The sequence below is a fragment of the Bombina bombina genome, chromosome 7 (assembly GCF_027579735.1).
Source record: "Bombina bombina isolate aBomBom1 chromosome 7, aBomBom1.pri, whole genome shotgun sequence".
Taxonomy (NCBI): Eukaryota; Metazoa; Chordata; class Amphibia; order Anura; family Bombinatoridae; genus Bombina; species Bombina bombina.
In genome coordinates, this window is record NC_069505.1 from 586,385,402 (window position 1) to 586,405,592 (window position 20,191).

A 20,191-nucleotide genomic window follows, 5' to 3' on the forward strand; every position below is an offset into this window, starting at 1 on the left:
TTAATTTACTATATAAAAACCTGTTACACTAAGTGTTGAATGTCCCTTTAAATCTCCTGCCCTTCTGCTTCCTCATCTCTCTGTAGCATGTGATCAGTATAGTCATGTGACAGCTGTGATGTCAGACGGTCCTTTAGAGGAATGGGAACTAGCTGCTACCAGTAAAATACCAGCCAGGTGGGCCCCTACTCCTGATGGCCCTCTGCCTACACCTGCTTATAGTAACATAAGGAGACAATGGTTTCATGCACAAATATCTTATTTTATTTCATCCCCAGTACATACACAATGTGCACAATACACAGACATCACTGATAGACAGACAGTAGAATTATTATTATAGTCAGTGTATTGAGCGTATGTTTCTCACACAGGCACCATCACCCCATGCCCTAAAAGCAGCATGAAGAGGCTCAGTGAAGGTGGCAGTGAAGGTGTGTAAGTGTCTGATTGGGTCACACAGCCCATAAAAGGTCAGACGCCCAGCCTCATAGTCCAGCAGTATTCCTACTGTGTCACATAATAGAGGGGGGTGTAATGAGGTTATTACATTGTTATGTCTCATGTAAAGATCTATATTATCACTATACAAACACCAGGACTTGTTATTATCTCCTATCACAGACTGATGTCCTCCCCTCCCCATACTGGTATAACAAACCCCTACACACCAGCGCCCTGATTTACTGATCTGCACTTCCCAGTAATGTCGTCCTGAGGAAAAGCTCCTGGTGCTTAATACCTGACAAGCAGATGTAAATCTCTCTGGTGTTACTGGTCGCTGCTGGTTTATAGGTGACCAGGATGCAGTTTTCAGGTCACCTGATACAATAACTTTATTATGAGCTGTGTTTATATCCAGTGATATGTCTGATATCTCCTGCACATAGAGCCCTCTCTGTACATCAGTCACAATATCATTTAAACCTCTGTATAAAGTCTTTGAGATCAGACCCTCATCCAAATCCCCCCCAGCAAGGACCTGTTTATCACCTCTCTGTGTGACCTCATTATCTCCCTTCTCAGCACCACAAAAGTCATCTCTGTGTGATTCCTGTTCTTGTAGGACAGTTAATGGGTCAGTCATGTTGTACAGCTCCTCAATGTGACTCATCTTCCTGGTCAGCTCGTCCTTCTCTTTTTCCAGCTGCTGGATCAGATCAGAGATTGGGTGTAAAACCTGCTCCTGCTGCTGGGTGATCTCACTCAGGACTCGCTTCTCTAGGTCTTCCAGCTGTTTCCTGATGTCCCTAATCAGGACAGTGAGTCTCTCTGTTACACCAGCTGCTTTCTCTTGCACCCCTCTCCTGTGCTTCTGCAGACTCTGGACTCTTTTCTCAGTCTTCTCTCTCTTTGTGGTCAGTTTCTGCAGAACATTTCTCAGTTTCTTTTTCTTCTTCTCAGAAGCCTCATTCAGCAGCTCCACCTGATGTCCCCTGTGCTCTCCGGCCAGGGAGCAGGACACACAGATACAGGCAGCATCCTCAGTGCAGTAATATTTCAGCAGCTCCCTGTGTTTGTAGCATTTTCTGTTACCCCAGGAAGTGGTGGGTTCAGTTAAGACGTGTTCCTCAGACTTGCTGTGTACCCTTAGGTGGGTATCACACAGAGAAGCCTCACAATGCAGACATGATTTAGCAGCAGGTACAGGAGAGTGAACACAGTAAGTGCAGAAGACCCCAGTGTAATTTTGCTCTGGCTGAGTAATCTGTAAATGCTTCATTAGATTGCACAGCACTGTGTTTCTCTGCAGATCAGGTCTGTTATTAAAAGTCTTTCTGCACTCCGGACAGGTATAAACCCCAGACCCCTCCTGGGTACCCAGCAAACTCTCAATACAGCCCAGGCAGAAGTTATGGCCACAGCTGAGAGTTACAGGATCTGTATAAATGCTCAGACAGCTGGGGCAGGTTAGCTCCTCTCTCAGATCAGCAGTCGCCATTCTTGAATTCAGCAAGAGGAAACGAAACTTACATTATCTTCCTATTCAGCACAAGGGTGTAGAGGTTACGTAACTGTATGTGCTCTGCCTGTTAACTGTTTATGTCCCAGACTGTAGTGACCAGGGCAGGTTTGTAAACTGATAAATGTTCTGTAGTGCGCAGTAATTTGTGTATCTGATGACATCACATGAAATATTAGCACAGAAATAAATCTAGTTTTTTTCTTGTGCTATTTTTCTGTGAATAAAATATTATATCACACAGTATAACAGCACCTACATATACATAAGATAATGGTAGATAAATGTTATGCAGTTTAAATCATCTGTAGTATCTTTTTTTTAGAATTTCTAATTAAAAAAAAAAAATGTAATTTGTGTTAAAGTAAATGTAAATTCTGATTAATCAGTGCCAGTTTTTTAATAATCCTATTAAAAACATGATCACTTTCATTCATCAAAATTTAAATTTCACTACGTTTTAAAAAATACTTACCTATTCTTCTATTCTTTCTGCAAGCCGCTCCAGCACTTCCTCCACCCATCGCAAGCCTCTGCCGACGTCAGAAATGATGATTCTGGTCTTCCACCAATCACGGCGTTGCTTTAGGCAATGAATCCCTCAGGGGGAAGCCGTGATTGGAGGATGCCAGAATCGTCATTCTTGATGTAAGAAGAGGCTTGCGACGGGCTGGAGAAGTGCTGGAACGACTTGCAGAAAGAAAAGGTAAGTATTTTAACAAAAGCAGTGTAATTTAAAGTTTGATGAATGAAAGTGCCCCTGTTTTTAATAGGATTATTAAAAACCGGGCACTCATTCCTCAAACTTTACATTCACTTTAAAGGGAATTGCAAGTTAAAACCTTTTAAACTTTTATGACTTGATAGGGGCAGCTACTTTATATAAAATGCTTCTAATTTAATATAAAATTCGCCTCATTCTCTTGTTCCCTATTTTGAACCTTATTTCCTTTCTAGGAAAACATACTGAAGTAGGCTCAAAAGAGTGCATGTGATTTGTGCACTATATGGCAGCAGTTTTTGTAACAATGTTATACATATAGTGCACAAGTCACGTGCACACTACTCAGGCTACCTCAGTATGCTGTTATAGAAAATGTAAACAAAAGAGACTAAGGGGTAGATTTATCATAGTTCGAGCGGACATGATACCATGTAGCGTATCATGCCCGCTGCACATCGATAAATGCCGACAGCATACGCTCTCTGCATTTATCATTGCACCAACAATTCTTGTGAACTGCTGGTACAATGCCACCCTCTGCAGATTTGTGGCCAATCGGCCGCTAGCAGGGGGTGTCTATCAACCCCTCAGAACAGGCGGACAAGTTATGGAGCAGCGGTCTTTAGACAAGGGGCATCATAACGTCGGTTTCCGGCGAGCCTGAAGGCTCGCGCGTAAACAGGGGCATCAAGCTCCATACGCAGCTTGATAAATCGGCCCCTAAGACTAAGAGGTAAATTTGATAACAGAAGTAGAACTTTTTTTCACTATTTGCATTTTTGTATTTTCACAAGGCACATTTATGCTTATAACTTATAGATATAATTAACATAATAGAGACCACAGTACAGAACACATTTAATTTTCCCTTTTTTTCTTCTTCTCACAAGGCACATTTTTATTATAGAATGTATAGATATAATACAATATAATAAAGATCACAGTTCACTTTTTTTTCCTTCCCTCATCTCCCTCCTATTTTTATATTAAGTCCCTAAGTACAATAGAAAGAGCAATAAGTAAGTGACCGCCTATCCCATTAATAGAATGCAGCCCATAATAGGGTATTAAGGAAGTGTTAAAAAAATTGTGTTTTTTGTTCTTGTTTATTTTCTAGAACAGATTATAAGAAAAATGATGTTTGGATGTAGAGACGGTGAGATTAGCGACTTAAAATGTTGGGTGAATAAATTCCCCATTAAAAGGAAAGCAATATTATCACAGTTGAAGAAATGTATTTTTTAAATAACCTGTTTACAAGAAACACACCTCACAGATATAGACCATGATAAGTTAAAACAGAAGTGGGTAAAGAAAATCTTTTATTCCTCTTTTATCATCTAGAGGGGTTGCCATTCTTCTTAATACAAATTTAAACTATAAGATCAAAAAAGTTAAAACAGATTCACAAGACCGATATATATTAATAGATATGGTACTTGATAAAGAACTGATAATCTGCAAAGTATATGGCCCAAATAGGAAAGATCTGAAGTTTTGGACTAAAATTAAAAAACAACTGATAAAATTTGTTGAAACAGATATAATAATTTGCGGGAGACTTTATTATTGCCCCAAATATGAGATAAAACAAATAAAAGGTCATTAAATTAAAAAAATAATAGCAGGAAGGGTAATATATATGATAAAAAAAACATGGGGCCTATTTATGAAAGGCCTATCGGACATGATCCGACATTGCGGATCATGTCCGACAGACCTCGCTGAATGCGGAGAGCAATACACTCTCCGCATTCAGCATCGCACCAGCAGCTCTTGTGAACTGCTGGTACAACACCGCCCCCTGCAGATTTGCGGCCGCCAGCAAGGGGTGTCAATCAACCCGTATTCAATCTAGTTGAATTGCGGCGATGTCTGTCCGCTCCCTCAGAGCAGACGGACAGGTTATGGAGCAACGGTCTTTAGACCACTGCTTCATAACTTGTGTTTCTGGCGAGTCTGAAGAATCGCCAGAAACGCGGGGCTTCAAGCTCCATACGGAGCTTGATAGATATGCCCCCATAGATGACATATGAAATATAAAAGGTGTTAAGGATAATATGGCGGAAAATTAATCCTGATATATTAGATTATATTCATATCTCACGGGTCTATAATACATCTTCTAGGATAGATTACTTCTTAAGATCTAAAACTTTAAGTAACCAGATATCTTATGTGGAAATAGAGTATATAGTATTATTGGATCATGCTACCATGATGATGACCATTAAAATGATAGACAGGAGAATGAGAAATCGTTTCTACTACCCAACCTATTTAAATAATTCACCCAAATGTAAGACTTACCTGGAGAATAAATGGGATGAATATAAAGAGAATAATAAAGTGAATATAAATAATCCACAACTGTTTTGGGAGACAGCAAAAGCAGCGCTAAAAGCAAACATCATATCTTATGTTAACACAACTATAAAACAGAAAAAAAAACAACAGAACAGGTAGCTAAGGTATATCTAGAATATAGATCAGACCCTTCAGTTAAAAATCAGAAAAATACTTCCAAATAAAAAACAAAAGAGATGATGCAATAATAGAACAAACACAGGAAGATATTAAGTGAAATCTATTTTACAGATGGGGAAATCGCTCTGGGAAAACAATGGCGGCAGTAGTTAAAACTCAAAAAAGTAATAATGGAATATCAGTTATACAAGATAAAGACAAAATATATAAGAACACAAAATCCATTATGAGGATATTCTAAGAATGTTATAAATCCTTATGTAAATAAGAAATGATAGAGAGAAGAGTGGGGAATGATGTATGGGACAAGATAAAACGGCTAACATTAACAACAGCTCAGCAAGAGAAAATAAACATAATAATAGGTAAAGATAAGGGGGCCCATTTAACAAGCTCCGTACGGAGCTTGTGGGCCTGTGTTTCTGGTGAGTCTTCAAAATCGCCAGAAACACAAGTTATGAAGCAGCGGTCTAAAGACCGCTGCTCCATAACCCTGTCCGTCTGCTCTGAGCAGGCAGACAGGAATCGCCGGAAATCAACCCAATCGAGTACGATCGGGTTGATTGACAGCTCCCTGCTGGTGGCCCATTGGTCGCGAGTCTGCAGGGGGTGGCGTTGCACCAGCAGCTCTTGTGAGCTGCTGGTGCAATGTTAAATACGGAGAGCGTATTGCTCTCCGCATTCAGCGAGGTCTTGCGGACCTGATTCGCACTGTCGGATCAGGTCCACAAGACCGATGATAAATAGGGGCCGAGGTATCCATAGCTATACAGAATCTGTCAATGGGGAAGGCAGCAGGACCCAACGGATTGCCATCTGAATTCTATAAAGGACTGATAAACAGAATAACAGATCACCTTTATGAATTATATACAAGCATGTATAATAGAGGGGAGCCTATTACACAAGCATTTAAAGCTGCCAATCTTGTGGTTATAACAAAAGATGGAAAGGACCCCACGTTACCACAATCCTATAGGCCACTGTCCTTGATAAATGCAGACTATAAAATATTAATGAAAATCATTGCAAATAGACTTAGTATAATAATCCCTGATATAGTTTGAAGAGAACAGGTAGGGCTTATACATGAAATATCGTCAGTAACTCATATTAGAACTATCATGCAAGTAATTGAAAAATATAGGGAAGATAATCAGATAGAAGGGGGCTGAACTTTGCCGGAGGCCTTCTTGCTTTCCCTGGATGCAGAGAAGGCCTTTAACAGAGTGGAATGGTCCATATGGTATGTACTCTGGAAAAGTTTAAATTTAATGGTTGCTACCTAGATTTTTTTTGAGAGATTATATTCAAGATCCGAGATGTGTATAATTATGAATGGAGGACAAAATAAGCAAGTCTAACTTTATCATGACACTTGACAAGGATGCCCATTATCGCCCCTCCTGTTTAATCTGACTCTTGAGCCATTAGTACATTTGCTAAAAAGAATATAATTTGGTATTAAAATAGATAACTTACAAGTTAAAATTGCATAATACGCAGACGATATGTTGCTATTTTTATCAAATCCGCAGAAACAAATAAATAATATAATAGAGAACATTGAAACATTTGGATTAATATCAGGATATAAAAAAAAATATAACAAAATCTAAAATACTATGGCTCACTAAAGAATTTACAAATATGAATTACCCATTTGAAATAGCTAAAGACTAATATATTTGGGTATAAAGATCACAGTAGATTTAGAACATAATTATTGCCGGAGATCCAGTCTGCCGCAATACGTGCTAAGAAAGAAAGATTATAAAGCCGCAAGTTAGGTAATGCGAATCCTGCAAATATCTTGGCTTGTGTCAATTTATTCAGGGCTATCCTAGGTTTTCTCGTTTGCCATATGAAGCTTCTAAGCCAGCTGTTTAGGCTTCGAATGTCCCTATCAAATAGCATTAATGCAGTATTCTGTAATATATACAGCAATTTAGGAAGAAGTACCATTTTGAACAGGGCTATCCGTCCTGATATAGAGAGGGGTAGGTTTTCCCAAGTCCTTAGTTTATCTTTAAATATTGTCAGAATTGGAGGGATGTTGAGGTTATATAGGTCAAGTGGATTCGTAGGTATTACTATACCTAAATACTTAAATGAGTCCTTAACTATTCTAAAGGGGCTGTTCAAGAAGGAGTCTTTGTTTTTTCGGAGCCAATAGATCTCTGATTTGTTTACGTTTGTTTTATACCCCGAAAATAACCCAAATTGGTTAATAATTTGTAAGAGCTTGGGTATATTAACTCGAGTATTTGACAGATAAACAAGGATATCGTCCGCCTATAAGGCTAATTTCATCTCCTGTTTACCTATCTTAACACCTTCCAGCTGTGACCTGATCTTAATAGCCAGTGACTCAATGGACAGATTGAAAAGGAGGGGAGAAAGGGGGCAGCCCTGTCTGGTTCCTCTGTTGAGCACAATTTGTGAAGAGACAATGTTATTGACGATTATACTAGTGGAAGGAAGGGTATACAAATTTAAAATAAATTTTAGAAAGTTGCCTTTGAACCCAAATTGACCCAGCGAGGTGAAAAGATGGTTGTGCTGTATAGAATCAAAAGCCTTTTCCGCGTCAATTGCCACAATAGCTAAGTCTGGGGTATGTTCTCCTTCCTCCCTCTCCTCCCTTTCAGCATTAAAAAAGTATTCTGTTACCACTAGGACTTCTCTAATTTTAGCTGAGGAATTCCGTGAATTTAGGAAGCCTGCTTGGTCTTTATGTATGATATTTGGTAATATCACTTGCAATCTTTTGGCCAAGATAGACATAAAGACCTTGTAGTCCACATTTAGTAGAGCTATTGGTCTATATGACTCCCTTTGTGCTGGATCTTTTCCACCTTTAAGAATAAGAGTTGTATAAGATGCTGAGAAGGCTTTCGGTACCGGTTTCCCCTGGGTGTACATAGCATTGTATGCCTTATTGAGGTGGGGCACAATCTCTAACGACAGCATCTTGTAAAATTCACTTGGTAAACCATCGGGCCCAGCGGCCTTATTAGTGGTAAGTTCAGAAATCGCTTTCTCTATTTCCTTCAGCTCTATCGGAGTATTAAGGGTTTCCACTACTTCTGCGGATACTTTAGGGCAGCTAATTTTGCTCCAAAAATCCTCTGCCTGAGATAGATCAGATTTTCTCGGAGAATATACCTCTTGGTAATATTTAGTCATTTCTTTATGTATATCTGTACTTTCTGTATAAAACTTCCCATCAATAAGAAGTTTTTCAATAAGTAATGACTTTCTGTCGTTCCTAACCAGGTTTGCAAGTAATTTGCCAGATTTGTTTCCATATCTATATAGTTTGGATTTTAATTTTAAATCTGACTGGGTTTCTTTGTATATTGCAAATGTGTCTTTATCGTTTTTGGCCCTAATGTAGCTTGCCCAATTGATCGGGTTTTTGGTCAGAAGTAGGCGATTGTACGAGTTGGTCACCGCATTATTTAATTCTTTTTCTCTGGATCTTAGCTTTTTACTAATCATTGCACTATAGGAAATAATTTTGCCTCTTATAACTGCTTTGGCCGCTTCCCAGAAAATTAGGGGGCGTTCCCAGTATTCCCTATTACATTGAACAAAATCCTCGAATTTTGTCCTCAAATGTACTTTAAATTTTATATCTGATGCTAAGAAGGAGGGAAAGTGAAACCGCACAGAGCCCGACCCAGAGACTGCTAATTGAAAATTCAACGAGATTGGTCCATGATCAGAGAGGAAAACAGGTAGAATATTTGCTCTTACTTTAGCTGTGCATAACCTTTCATCAATTAAAAAAAGATCAATTCTTGACATAGTCTTATGTGCCTTAGATAAACATGTAAATTCCCGAACATCAGGATTCTGAATCCTCCATATGTCTCTAATATTCAAATTTTGTTTTATTTTCGCCAGTAATTTGGATTCTAGATTATCTTTTTTATTCTTTTTTTGTTCCCTGTTTTTTTCTCTCAATCTGTCCAAAGGACAGTGAGGGGCCATATTAAGGTCTCCTCCAAGGATTAAATATCCTTCCCTAAAGGCAAGAATTTTGGCCTGGAGCTGGTTCCAGAATTCGAGGTCAATAATATTGGGTGCATATATATTACAGAGTGAAAAAACAACCTTATCAATTTTAATCTTTAAAAATATATATCTCCCCTCAGGGTCTGTCAAGACCTGTAAAATTTCATCTTTTAACCTTTTTCCCACTAATATGGCTACCCCCCTTTTCCTGCCGATACCTGATGAGGCATAGACTTCTTTTACCCATCCTTGTCTAAGCTTCAAAGTTTCCACCTGAGTTAGGTGGGTCTCCTGTAAGAAGACAATATCAGAATTAAGCCGCCTTGCGTGGGTTAAAATTGCTTTTCTTTTGATGGGAGTTGAAATACCCCCCACATTCCAGGAAACTAGCTTAAAGTTAGCAACTGGACTAATCATTCACCTGAGATGGGGGGGAGACCCAATCGGGGAACAGGAGAGGGGAGAGGGAAAATAAGGGAGAGAGAAGAGAGGAAAGAAGAAGAAAAAAAAAAAAAAAAAAAGGGACAAAAAATGAACAGAAATAATTCTGTCCATTCTAACAAACTCTTAGATCTATAATTATGAATCTTATCCATGAATTTTTTATTTTTCCTGAATATCTAATTGATGCAATAATTTTTCTGCCTCTTGTGGGTTGTCAAAGAAATGAATCTCGCCTTTCACATAGATTTTTAATTTAGAAGGGTAAATTATTAAGGCCTGATAGCCTTGTTGAATAAATTTTGAACAGATTGGGGCCAGGTTTCTTCTTCTAGTAGATGTTTCAACTGAGTAGTCTTGAAATATTAAGATTTTATTTTCCTTATACATAATTGGCTGATTTTTGCGAAAATGTTGGAGTATCGTGACCTTATCTTGGAAATTAAGTAACTTCGCAATTATCGGTCTAGGTCTGTTATCTTCCTGTCTGTTTGTTAATCGTCTCCCCAATCTATGTATCCTCTCTACTACTATCTGTGGGTGATTGGGAGAAATCTTAAGCAACTGTGCAAGTATTTCAGGAATAAATGTGTTTAATTCTTCGGTTTGCCCTCCCTCAGGGACCCCTATGATGCGAATATTATTGCGCCTAGAGCGGTTTTCCAGGTCCTCAATTTTATTTTGCAGTTTAGTAATAATTGCATTGTTGGTTTTAAGATTGGACCCCTGGGCTGAAGTGAGATCTTCCAGATCAGATACCCTCTGTTCAGCCTCTTCTAATCTGTTAGAGAATAACTTTATCTCGTGTCTAAGTAAGTTAATATCTTGCTTGATCTCAGATCTTAGTGCATCAAACTTAGGGGTTAATGCCTCAGAGATACTAGACACTAGGGCCTGTACATTGGTTAATTCATTTATAGGCAAAATAGGGGCTGCAGGTATAGATACTTCCGAGAGAACTTCAGGAGCAACCTTTGTCCTCCTTTCTCTCTGTTTAGCTGCCATGACTGGTGAAGGAGTCCGGGAATGGGAGTGAAGGAATTTATCCATGTGCTGTGCAATTCGTGAGTAAATCAGTTTCGTGAACACTTACACCGTGTGCTATATTGTGCAATCTTAACAATAAACGTGAAGAAAGAAGAGAAGAGAAGAGAAAAAAAAAAAAAGGGGGGGGGGGAGAAAGGGAAAAGTGATAGGGGACCCGTACCCTAATCAAGTGATAGTGATGTGACCCTGGGGTAAAAAATTAAACCCAGGGAATTCCATGAGTGATTTCTTCAGGGGAGAAAAAAAAAAAAAGTTTTAACTTAAAGATGAATCCTTAAAGAAGTAGGTGGGAGTCACTTGACCAGCCAAGGTGTTGCATATGACAAAAGGAAAGCAGTTATTGATAGTGGCTAAGGCGCTTCAAAAATCAGCCAACCTTTAGGCTTCAATAATATACTGATATTGAGCAGTGTGTGTTCAATATCAGGGTAAGGGAGGGCTCAGTCAATCAATACTAGGGATAAAAGGGGGGGGGGGAGAGACCTTAGGTTTCGCTCCCTTCTGCCCCTCTCCTCTCAACAAATGTGGAAGATTTTTCCCTTTAGTCTAGAGAAATGGTGTGACCTTCTAATAGCCCAGAAATTGATTTTAATAATTTTCCCTTTTAATCAGGATAAGTATTTGAGACTTCTGAGGTTTTCCACCACTACCAGATTGGTCTATCTACAACCCTTCTTCTCTTGTAGTGTGGTTAGGAAATTATAGTGTGAGGCCTTTTAACCTAATAGAAATAAAAATGAAATACTACACAACCTTTAATCACTATACAATACAGCGTGTTATAGGCACAGCTCTGAGGGACCCATAATAATGTATTAAACCATTTATTAAATCAAGACCTTTAGATGCTATATGCCTGCAGATTCATAAGCAAGGGTAGTTTGTTATACTATAATCCTTTCTATGAACAGGCCACAACACTATAATAGAACATTCAGAACTTGTTAACCATAATCTCTTATGTCATCACAAATATATATTTTGTGTCAATTATATGTTTTTCTCAAATATTGCCAATCAGGGACAAATACTTCTAATTTGCACAATTTATATGCCTATGACCTGTAATTTAGATTAAAGACACAGCTATATGAAAGCCAAGAGATTTAATTTTGTACTTCTCCCGGTTAGTCAGAATTAATATTTAAGGCTTTTGGGGTCATCTCTCATTAAGGAATTGGTTTTAGATGTCTGAGATCCTGACCCCATCCAGGAGGTTTTAGTGAATCTAGATAATGTTAGCAGATATATGACCTTCAGGCCTAACCAGCCTAAGAAATAAAAAATACTATAAGCCTTATATTGCTGCCAGCAAGTGTATCCTTAAACAGGGTGGAGCCCAGTATGTTACTATCACTACTCTAGAGAGCCAGGAGCAACATTTTAAACCATTTGATTGTGCTATGAACACTTAAATCTTTAAACAAGGAGTGTTTTAAATGTGTGTCTAAATCTTTCTGTGATAATACCACAGAGCTATATTAAACCTTTGTAACTTAATAATCCTAGATTCATATATCAGCCAAAATACTATAAGCCTTATATTGCTGCCAGCAAGTGTATCCTTAAACAGGGTGGAGCCCAGTATGTTACTATCACTACTCTAGAGAGCCAGGAGCAACATTTTAAACCATTTGATTGTGCTATGAACACTTAAATCTTTAAACAAGGAGTGTTTTAAATGTGTGTCTAAATCTTTCTGTGATAATACCACAGAGCTATATTAAACCTTTGTAACTTAATAATCCTAGATTCATATATCAGCCAAAATGTAAATTTTGTAACATTTGTAACAGTTGTATCACATTCTGATTATTGTCATATACTGTTCTTGGGAAATAGATACTTCTGAGAAGGAAAAAAAAAAAAAAAAAAAAAAGAATTCCGCCAGAGAGAAATTTTTGTACAGAGTCCTGTAAGTTTTTTCTCTTTTCTTTCTTTCTTCTTTTGCCCTTCCCCTTTTTAAACCAGCATTAGGCAATGTTGCTTTTTCCCTTCTTTTTCTCTCCTCTTCCTTCCCTTCTGCTTCATATTCTCCCTTTATTTCTGCATTTTCTCTCCCTTTTCTGTTCCAGTGAAAAGTCCAGGAAGAAAATTAGATTTTATATGTTGAGTTAAATAGCAATCGTAAAGCCTTTAAGGTTCTCCCTTCTTCTTTCTTTGTCCCCTTTTTTCTTTGTGGAAGGTCAAGCTATTTATACCATCTCTCCCCCGGTGTATCTTTTAAATAGATTTATACTTCCATTTTCATTCTTCCTTTTTCCCTTCCCCCTTGATTCTTGTTATTTAGAGATAAATGTCCCAGTGTTTAACCCTCAGGTAAAAAAGTCCCTTCATGTACCCCCTCTTGAGACCAGGTCTCAGACTCACCTCCTCCTCCGGCATGCCACCTTCAGAAATGAGTCACCTGGGACTCCGCGTTGAACCACCAGAGGATTCCCACGTTCCACTCTGGCTTGCTGTTTGTATCTTCGCTGCCGGCCTGCCTTCTCTCATGCAGCATCGGTGAGAGAGAAGGAGGTGGGACCCAGAAAAAAAAAGGCCCGTCAGGCCTATGCAGAAATCAGGCTGTCTTCATCCGCTCAGACCCCGGACTCCTTCTCCCCTATACCCCCTCTCACGCAACACAGGTGGGAGAGGGGATGGGAGCGTCGTCAGAAGCCGGGTCAATGTGTGCCGATATCACAGAGCGGGGGGAGCCAATTCAGCTCAGTAAGTCGCCGCTTCAAAGCAGGGAGTCTCCGCCGTCACCAGAGGTAGGAGGGAGGGGGCAGAATGGGGGAGGTTAGTCGATCACAGTAGATTTAAATAGGATTTATAAAATAAATTATTATCCAATTATACAGCAAATTGAAAGGGATTTGAAAATATGGCAGATACTATATTTTAACTTAACTGGTACAATACAGTTAGTTAAAATGATGATTCTGCCTAAGCTTTTATATCCTATACAAATGCTGCTGTTTTAGCTGAATAAGATAGATATGCATCATATTAATTTATTAATTAGGAATTGTATATGGAAAAATAAAAAACACAGAATAAAATTGAAGAAAAAATACAATCTCCCCAAATACAGGGGGGTTTGGGATTATCAAACATACAATTTTATAACTGGGCAGCCTTTATGAGGTATAACATAGAATGGATATTAGGTAAAGGAACTGTAATATGGCAGGATTTGGAACAGAAAATGGCAACTCCTTAAGACTTGGCATGTTTACCATATGCAAAAGAAAAATAATTGGCAATGAACCAAAAAAATAGTTTACTTTTAAAAGATAGACTATGGATGTGGAAACAAGTAAATAAGCATTCAATATCAATCAATATCCAGTCCTTACCCAAGCAGGAATGCCCATAATTAAACAAGTCAAATATATTATAGACAAGAGAAATGGAAAAGTAAAATAATTTAGGGAATTCCAAAGTAAACATGAATTACTTGTAGATCAGACCATGTACTATATGCAGATCAGACATTATATATAATCCCTGACTAATACCTTCCCTATTATACGTGAAGAGCAAGTTATTTTTAACTTAATTGAAAGATGTCAAAATGAAAAATATAAACTATCATTTATATATATAAACAATTATTAACCAAAGAGGTAAAAAATAACTTAAAAGGTCTAGAGGACAGATGGAAGCTATCTGCAGGTCAATGGGTGAATGATAAGGTGATATTTTTTCAAGACTCATTATCCTCAGGCATGGTACCCCAGGATTGGCATAAAGGTGATGTGGTGCCACTCTTCAAAAAGGGAAGTAGAAATGATTCAGGAAGCTATAGACCAGTTAGTCTGATATCAATAGTGGGGAAGATATTTGAAGGGATTATAAGGGATTATATTGCTGAGCATATTCGTGTAAACAAGATTATGAGTTCTAATCAGCATAGTTTTATGAGAAATAGATCATGCCAAACTAATCTAATTAGATTCTATGAGAAAGTAAGTAAAAATATAGATAAAGGGGAATCAGTTGATGTGATATACTAAGATTTTGCAAAGGCGTTTGATACAGTGCCACATGAGAGATTCATGCACAAAATTAAGGGACTGGGAATAGCTGAAAATGTTAGCTCATGGATAAATAACTGGATAAAAGTTAGGGAGCAACGAGTAATAGTAAATGGATCATACTCAGATTGGACAAAGGTAATCAGTGGAGTCCCCCAGGGATCAGTACTGGGCCCTTTTCTTTTTAATATTTTTTATAAATGACTTTGAGCAAAGATTAAATAGCGACATCTCTATTTTTGCAGATGATACTAAGTTAAGTAAGGTCATTATGTCAGCGCAGGATGAACTTTCGTTATAAAGGGACCTGCAAAAATTAGAAGTATGGGCAGGTAAATGTTAAATGAGATTTAATACGGGAAAATGCAAGGTTCTACATTTTGGAAGTAAAAATAAGCAGGCAACGTATTATTTAAATGGGAAAAGACTTAGCCAAACACAGGAGGAAAGGGATTTGGGAGTAGTAATAGATAACAAGCTAAAGATGGGTGCACAATGCAGGGCAGAGGCTTCAAAAGCTAATAAGATACTAGCATGTATTAAAAGAGGCATTGATTCAAGGGAGGAAAGCATAATTCTGTCACTATATAAAGCCCTGGTAAGACCTCACCTTGAGTTTGGGGTGCAGTTCTGGGGACCGATTGCAAAAAAAGATATTGCAGAACTAAAAAAAGTCCAGAGAAGGGCCACAAAGCTAATAAGGGGATTGGAGAAATTAACCTATGAGGAGAGGCTAGCCAAACTGAGTCTGTTTTCTTTAGAAAAAAGGCGCTTGAGAGGTGACATGATTACTTTATATAAATATATTCAAGGCCCATATACATAGATGGCAGAAGCTCTGTTTATTCCAAGAAAATTGTTTGTGACCAGAGGTCACAATTTAAGGTTGGAGGAAAGGAGATTTAATCTCCTGCAACAGAAATGTTTTTTCACTGTAAGAGCAATAACATTTTGGAACTCATTACCAAAGGAGGAAGTGAATGCCAATACCCTAGATACATTTAAAAAATTGTTTGGATACATTTCTGTCTATAAACAAAATTCATGGATATGATTGCTAGTATAAAATGGGTCAACTTTTAGTGGGATTATTTAATCTTAACTGGAGCTTTTTGTATATATATATTATATTTGTATAGGTTGAACTCGATGGACTTCGGTCTTTTTTGAACCTCATCTACTATGTAAACTATATTGTACAGTATTAAACATTTTATACATACAACACTAGAAGTGGATATAAGAGAATCCCTTATGAGATTACTACATATGGACTATATAACCCCTACAGGAAGGGCAAAGAGGAATAATAATGTTTATCCAGTTTGTGTGAAGTTTGGTAAACAGGAACCAGACGTGATCCATTATATATGGTGATGCCCAAAGATAAATCAATTCTGGTGCCAGGTATATTTAATGTTGTAAGTATTAAGTTAGATTTACTGAACATCATGATATTTAAATTACCAGAGAAAATAACTAAATAAATGAAAAGGATGATCCTAATAATTATCCTAATAGCGAAACAGATTATATTTAAATTCTGGATACAGAAAAGACAACCATCAATAAATATACTTAAAAGAGATATCTGGCACCCGATTAATATAGAAAAAAATAGATGTGATGATGGATATAAATAATAAAGACAAGGAAAGAGGCGCCACATGTGTGAATCAGTATCTCACTAGTTGATAAGATGTGACAAACACAGGGTACTCACAAGGTGTAAAGGCACCCACTTGTGCCAGTGGAGACAGGCTGGTTTTCAACAGCAGACCAGCTAGCTGGGAACGGGCAGGATGCTGGAATCACAGGCTTGGATGACCCCTTGTAGCTGGCTGGGTAAAGGTACAGCTTGAATCCCAGAATGAGGGTCAAAGAGTGCTGCCTTTCCTGAATGGATACTATCCCAAAGCTGCCCGTTACCATCTAGTAACCACACCATTACAAAAGTATTGCTTTTGGGATTGGTTTCCCTGTATACACCTATACCAGCTGTTTGATTTCGTTTGAAAGACATATTCTGTATATGAAAATATTCCATTCTGATTGACTTTATTATCTTTACTATACATATACTTGATGAGTATTACAATTTGATGTTTTATGAGAATCCATTTATTTATTTATCTATCTTACCATTTGAGCGCCTCCTATAGGGATCTTTGATATTCCTTTTTTGGATACAAATAATAGATTAGCGATTTATATGGAAATGGTCTCTTTACATGAAGTCTTTGCTATAGAAAACAGAAACATGTATTAAATGGGTCTAAGAGAATACTGAAAACTGTGTAGAATTACTAAGTAAGGGGGAATTGCAACATATAACTTAGCGTTTCTATAACTAATGGTTAAGAGAGGAAATGTTCTTTTTATTTTTTAAAGAAAAGATGAATATTCTTATTTATAAAGTCTTTGCATGTGACACAAGGACATTTTATGATCTGTTGTAAAAAAAATGTATTTTGTATTGTTTGTGCCAGGTCCTACTGTCTTGGTAAAAATGAATATGGAGGGCATGAAAAATGCAGGAGGCACTCGCCCCCAAGCCCCTCCCTGTGGACGCCCATGAGGACAGGTTTAGACACGTGACTGCACATTGTCAGAACAGGTTCATACACGTGACTGCACATTATCAGGACAGGTTTAGACACGTGTGACTGCATATTATCAAGACAGGTTTAGACATGTGACTGCGCATTATCAGGACAGGTTTAGACATGTGACTGCACACTATCAGGACAGGTTTAGACATGTGAATGAACATTATCAGGACAGGTTTAGACATGTGACTGTGTATTATCAGGACAGGTTTAGACACATGTGACTGCACATTATCAGGACAGGTTTAGACACATGTGACTGCACATTATCAGGACAGTTTTAGACACATGTGACTGCACATTATCAGGACAGGTTTAGACACGTGATTGCACATTATCAGGACAGGTATAGACACGTGACTGCACATTATAAGTACAGGTTTAGATATATGTGATTGCACATTATCAGGACAGGTTCAGACAGGTTTAGACACATGTGACTGCACATTATCAGGACAGTTTTAGACACATGTGACTGCACATTATCAGGACAAGTTTAGACACGTGATTGCACATTATCAGGACAGGTATGGACACGTGACTGCACATTATCAGTACAGGTTTAGACATATGTGATTGCACATTATCAGGACAGGTGTAGACACATGTGACTGCACATTATCAGGGCAGGCTCAGACACATGTGACTACACATTATCAGGGCAGGCTCAGACACATGTGACTGCACATTATCAGGGCAGGCTCAGACACATGTGACTGCACATTATCAGGGCAGGCTCAGACACATGTGACTGCACATTATCAGGGCAGGCTCAGACATATGTGACTGCACATTATCAGGACAGCTTCAGACACATGTGACTGCACATTATAAGGGATTATTTTTTGGCAGAATGTGAACAGCCTTGTGTCAAGGAACATGAAACTGAAAGGAATTTACTCGCTGTTATTTACACACACAGGTACTTAACCTCTTGTCTGCCAGGCAGTGCTCTAGGGACGTAGTGTTAATAATTACATTACCCTGTCACTAATGTAACCGCTCTTACACTGTTCAGACACTTTATTACATGCTTAGAATTACTTTGATGGCGCTACTGTTTAGTTTCTAGGGTATATTGCTACTTAAGTTATCATTGTGTCCTTTATAATTAGTACTAGTGGTCTAGTGGTGCTATAGATCTAACAATAGCATTTACAGTATTCAGTTAAAGTCACTGAATAGAAAAGTAAGCACTGATATTAAACCCTTTGTTTATATTATGTAGCATGTGCATCATAGGAGATTGTAAAACATCAAACCTTATTAAGTAATACAATAAAAAAGTGGTTTATATTAAAACTAAAATGTGAGCAATAAATCAGATAAGTTTATTATACAATAAAGATAATGTTTTGTGGTTGAGTATCAGAGTACTGTCATACGGATAATGAGTTACCAATCACTAAGGGGCAGCTGAAAATAAACCCCCAGCTTTAATAGATACAATAGTGAGAGATGATTAAATGTTACAATACGGTTGTTTAATCCTGTCTGCTAATAGCTGCAGGTATACACACAACTGCTTGATATACTTTAGCAATTCTGTTGCAGTATATTGTACATTAGGCAATTTGACCAGTATATACTGTATGTTGTTATTGCTGCGATTGTACAGATCTAATTATGTTACAATTTGCACTTTATAAAGTGCTCAAAGAGAAATGTACAAATGTACAGCTCTACGAAGATCGATTCTCATTACAACGTGTATTTCTTATGGTTCTTATTATATCTGTTTGTTATCAATAGTGATGTCGCGAACCTAAAAATTTAGGTTCACGAACGTCGAACGCAAACTTCCACAACTGTTCGCGAACCGCCATTGACTTCAATAGGCAGGCGAACTTTAAAACCCACAGTGACTCTTTCTGGCCACAATAGTGATGAAAAAGTTGTTTCAAGGGGACTAACACCTGGACTGTGGCATGCCGGAGGGGGATCCATGGCAATACATAGTTGATGCAGAGTCTGGTTTTAAGCCACAAAGGGCATAAATCACCTAACATTCCTAAATTGTTTGGAATAACGTGCTTTAAAACATCAGTTATAATGCTGTATCGATCAGGTAGTGTAAGGGTTACGCCCGCTTCACAGTGACAGACCAAACTCACCGTTTAAAGGGACAGTCTACACCAGAATTTTTATTGTTTTAAAAGATAGATAATCCCTTTATTACCCATTTCCCAGTTTTGCATAACTAACACATTTATGATAATATACTTTTAACCTCTGTGATTATCTTGTATCTAAGCCTCTGCAAACTGCCCCTTTTTTCTGTTCTTTTGACAGACTTGCAGTTTAGCCAATCAGTGCCTGCTCGACATGGCCCAATATCATCAGGACAAGGGGAAAATAATACCAATTGCTTGCACTTACAAGATGGTGGGCACCTGCAGGTGCAATCTCAGCAAACTGGAGCCAAAACGTCGCCCAGTAGACTTAAAACAGCAATCCTCAACAGGAACCAGGATCAACAATATAATTTATCACAGGAGGTGAAAAAAATACACACAATAGCAAGTGTATAAAAGTATAAAAAGTCTTTATTAACACAGCAACTAGTTTCTCAGCCTACTCAGGGCTGTTTCATCAGGCTATGACCTATTTTGGCCTAGACTGTCCCTTTAACGCACCGCAAACAACCGCAAACAGTCCATTTGCACAACCGCAAACTCCACATTTGCACAAGGTTGGATACCAAGCTAGCCATGTCCCGTTCCTTGTCCTCACTGATGTCATTGAAGGTCTCTTCCTCCACCCAGCCACGTACAACACCAAGGGTCCCCGAAAGGTGACAACAAGCCCCCTGGGACGCCTGCTGTGTTTGGTCTTCCACCTCCTCAAAGCCACCTTCCTCCTCTGACTCCTC

General features: G+C 38.2%; 1 protein-coding gene across 1 annotated transcript in view; it reads right to left on the reverse strand.

Moving 5' to 3' along the window:
* Window positions 1–241: 241 nt before the first annotated feature.
* The window catches only part of LOC128636603 (uncharacterized), a 263,930-nt gene continuing 243,980 nt past the window's right edge, over window positions 242–20,191 (reverse strand). Inside the window, 2 exon segments of the mRNA XM_053689596.1 lie at window positions 242–1,943; window positions 7,702–8,445. Coding sequence (XP_053545571.1) covers window positions 344–1,943; window positions 7,702–8,445 — 2,344 coding nt within the window. The 3' untranslated portion in view covers window positions 242–343.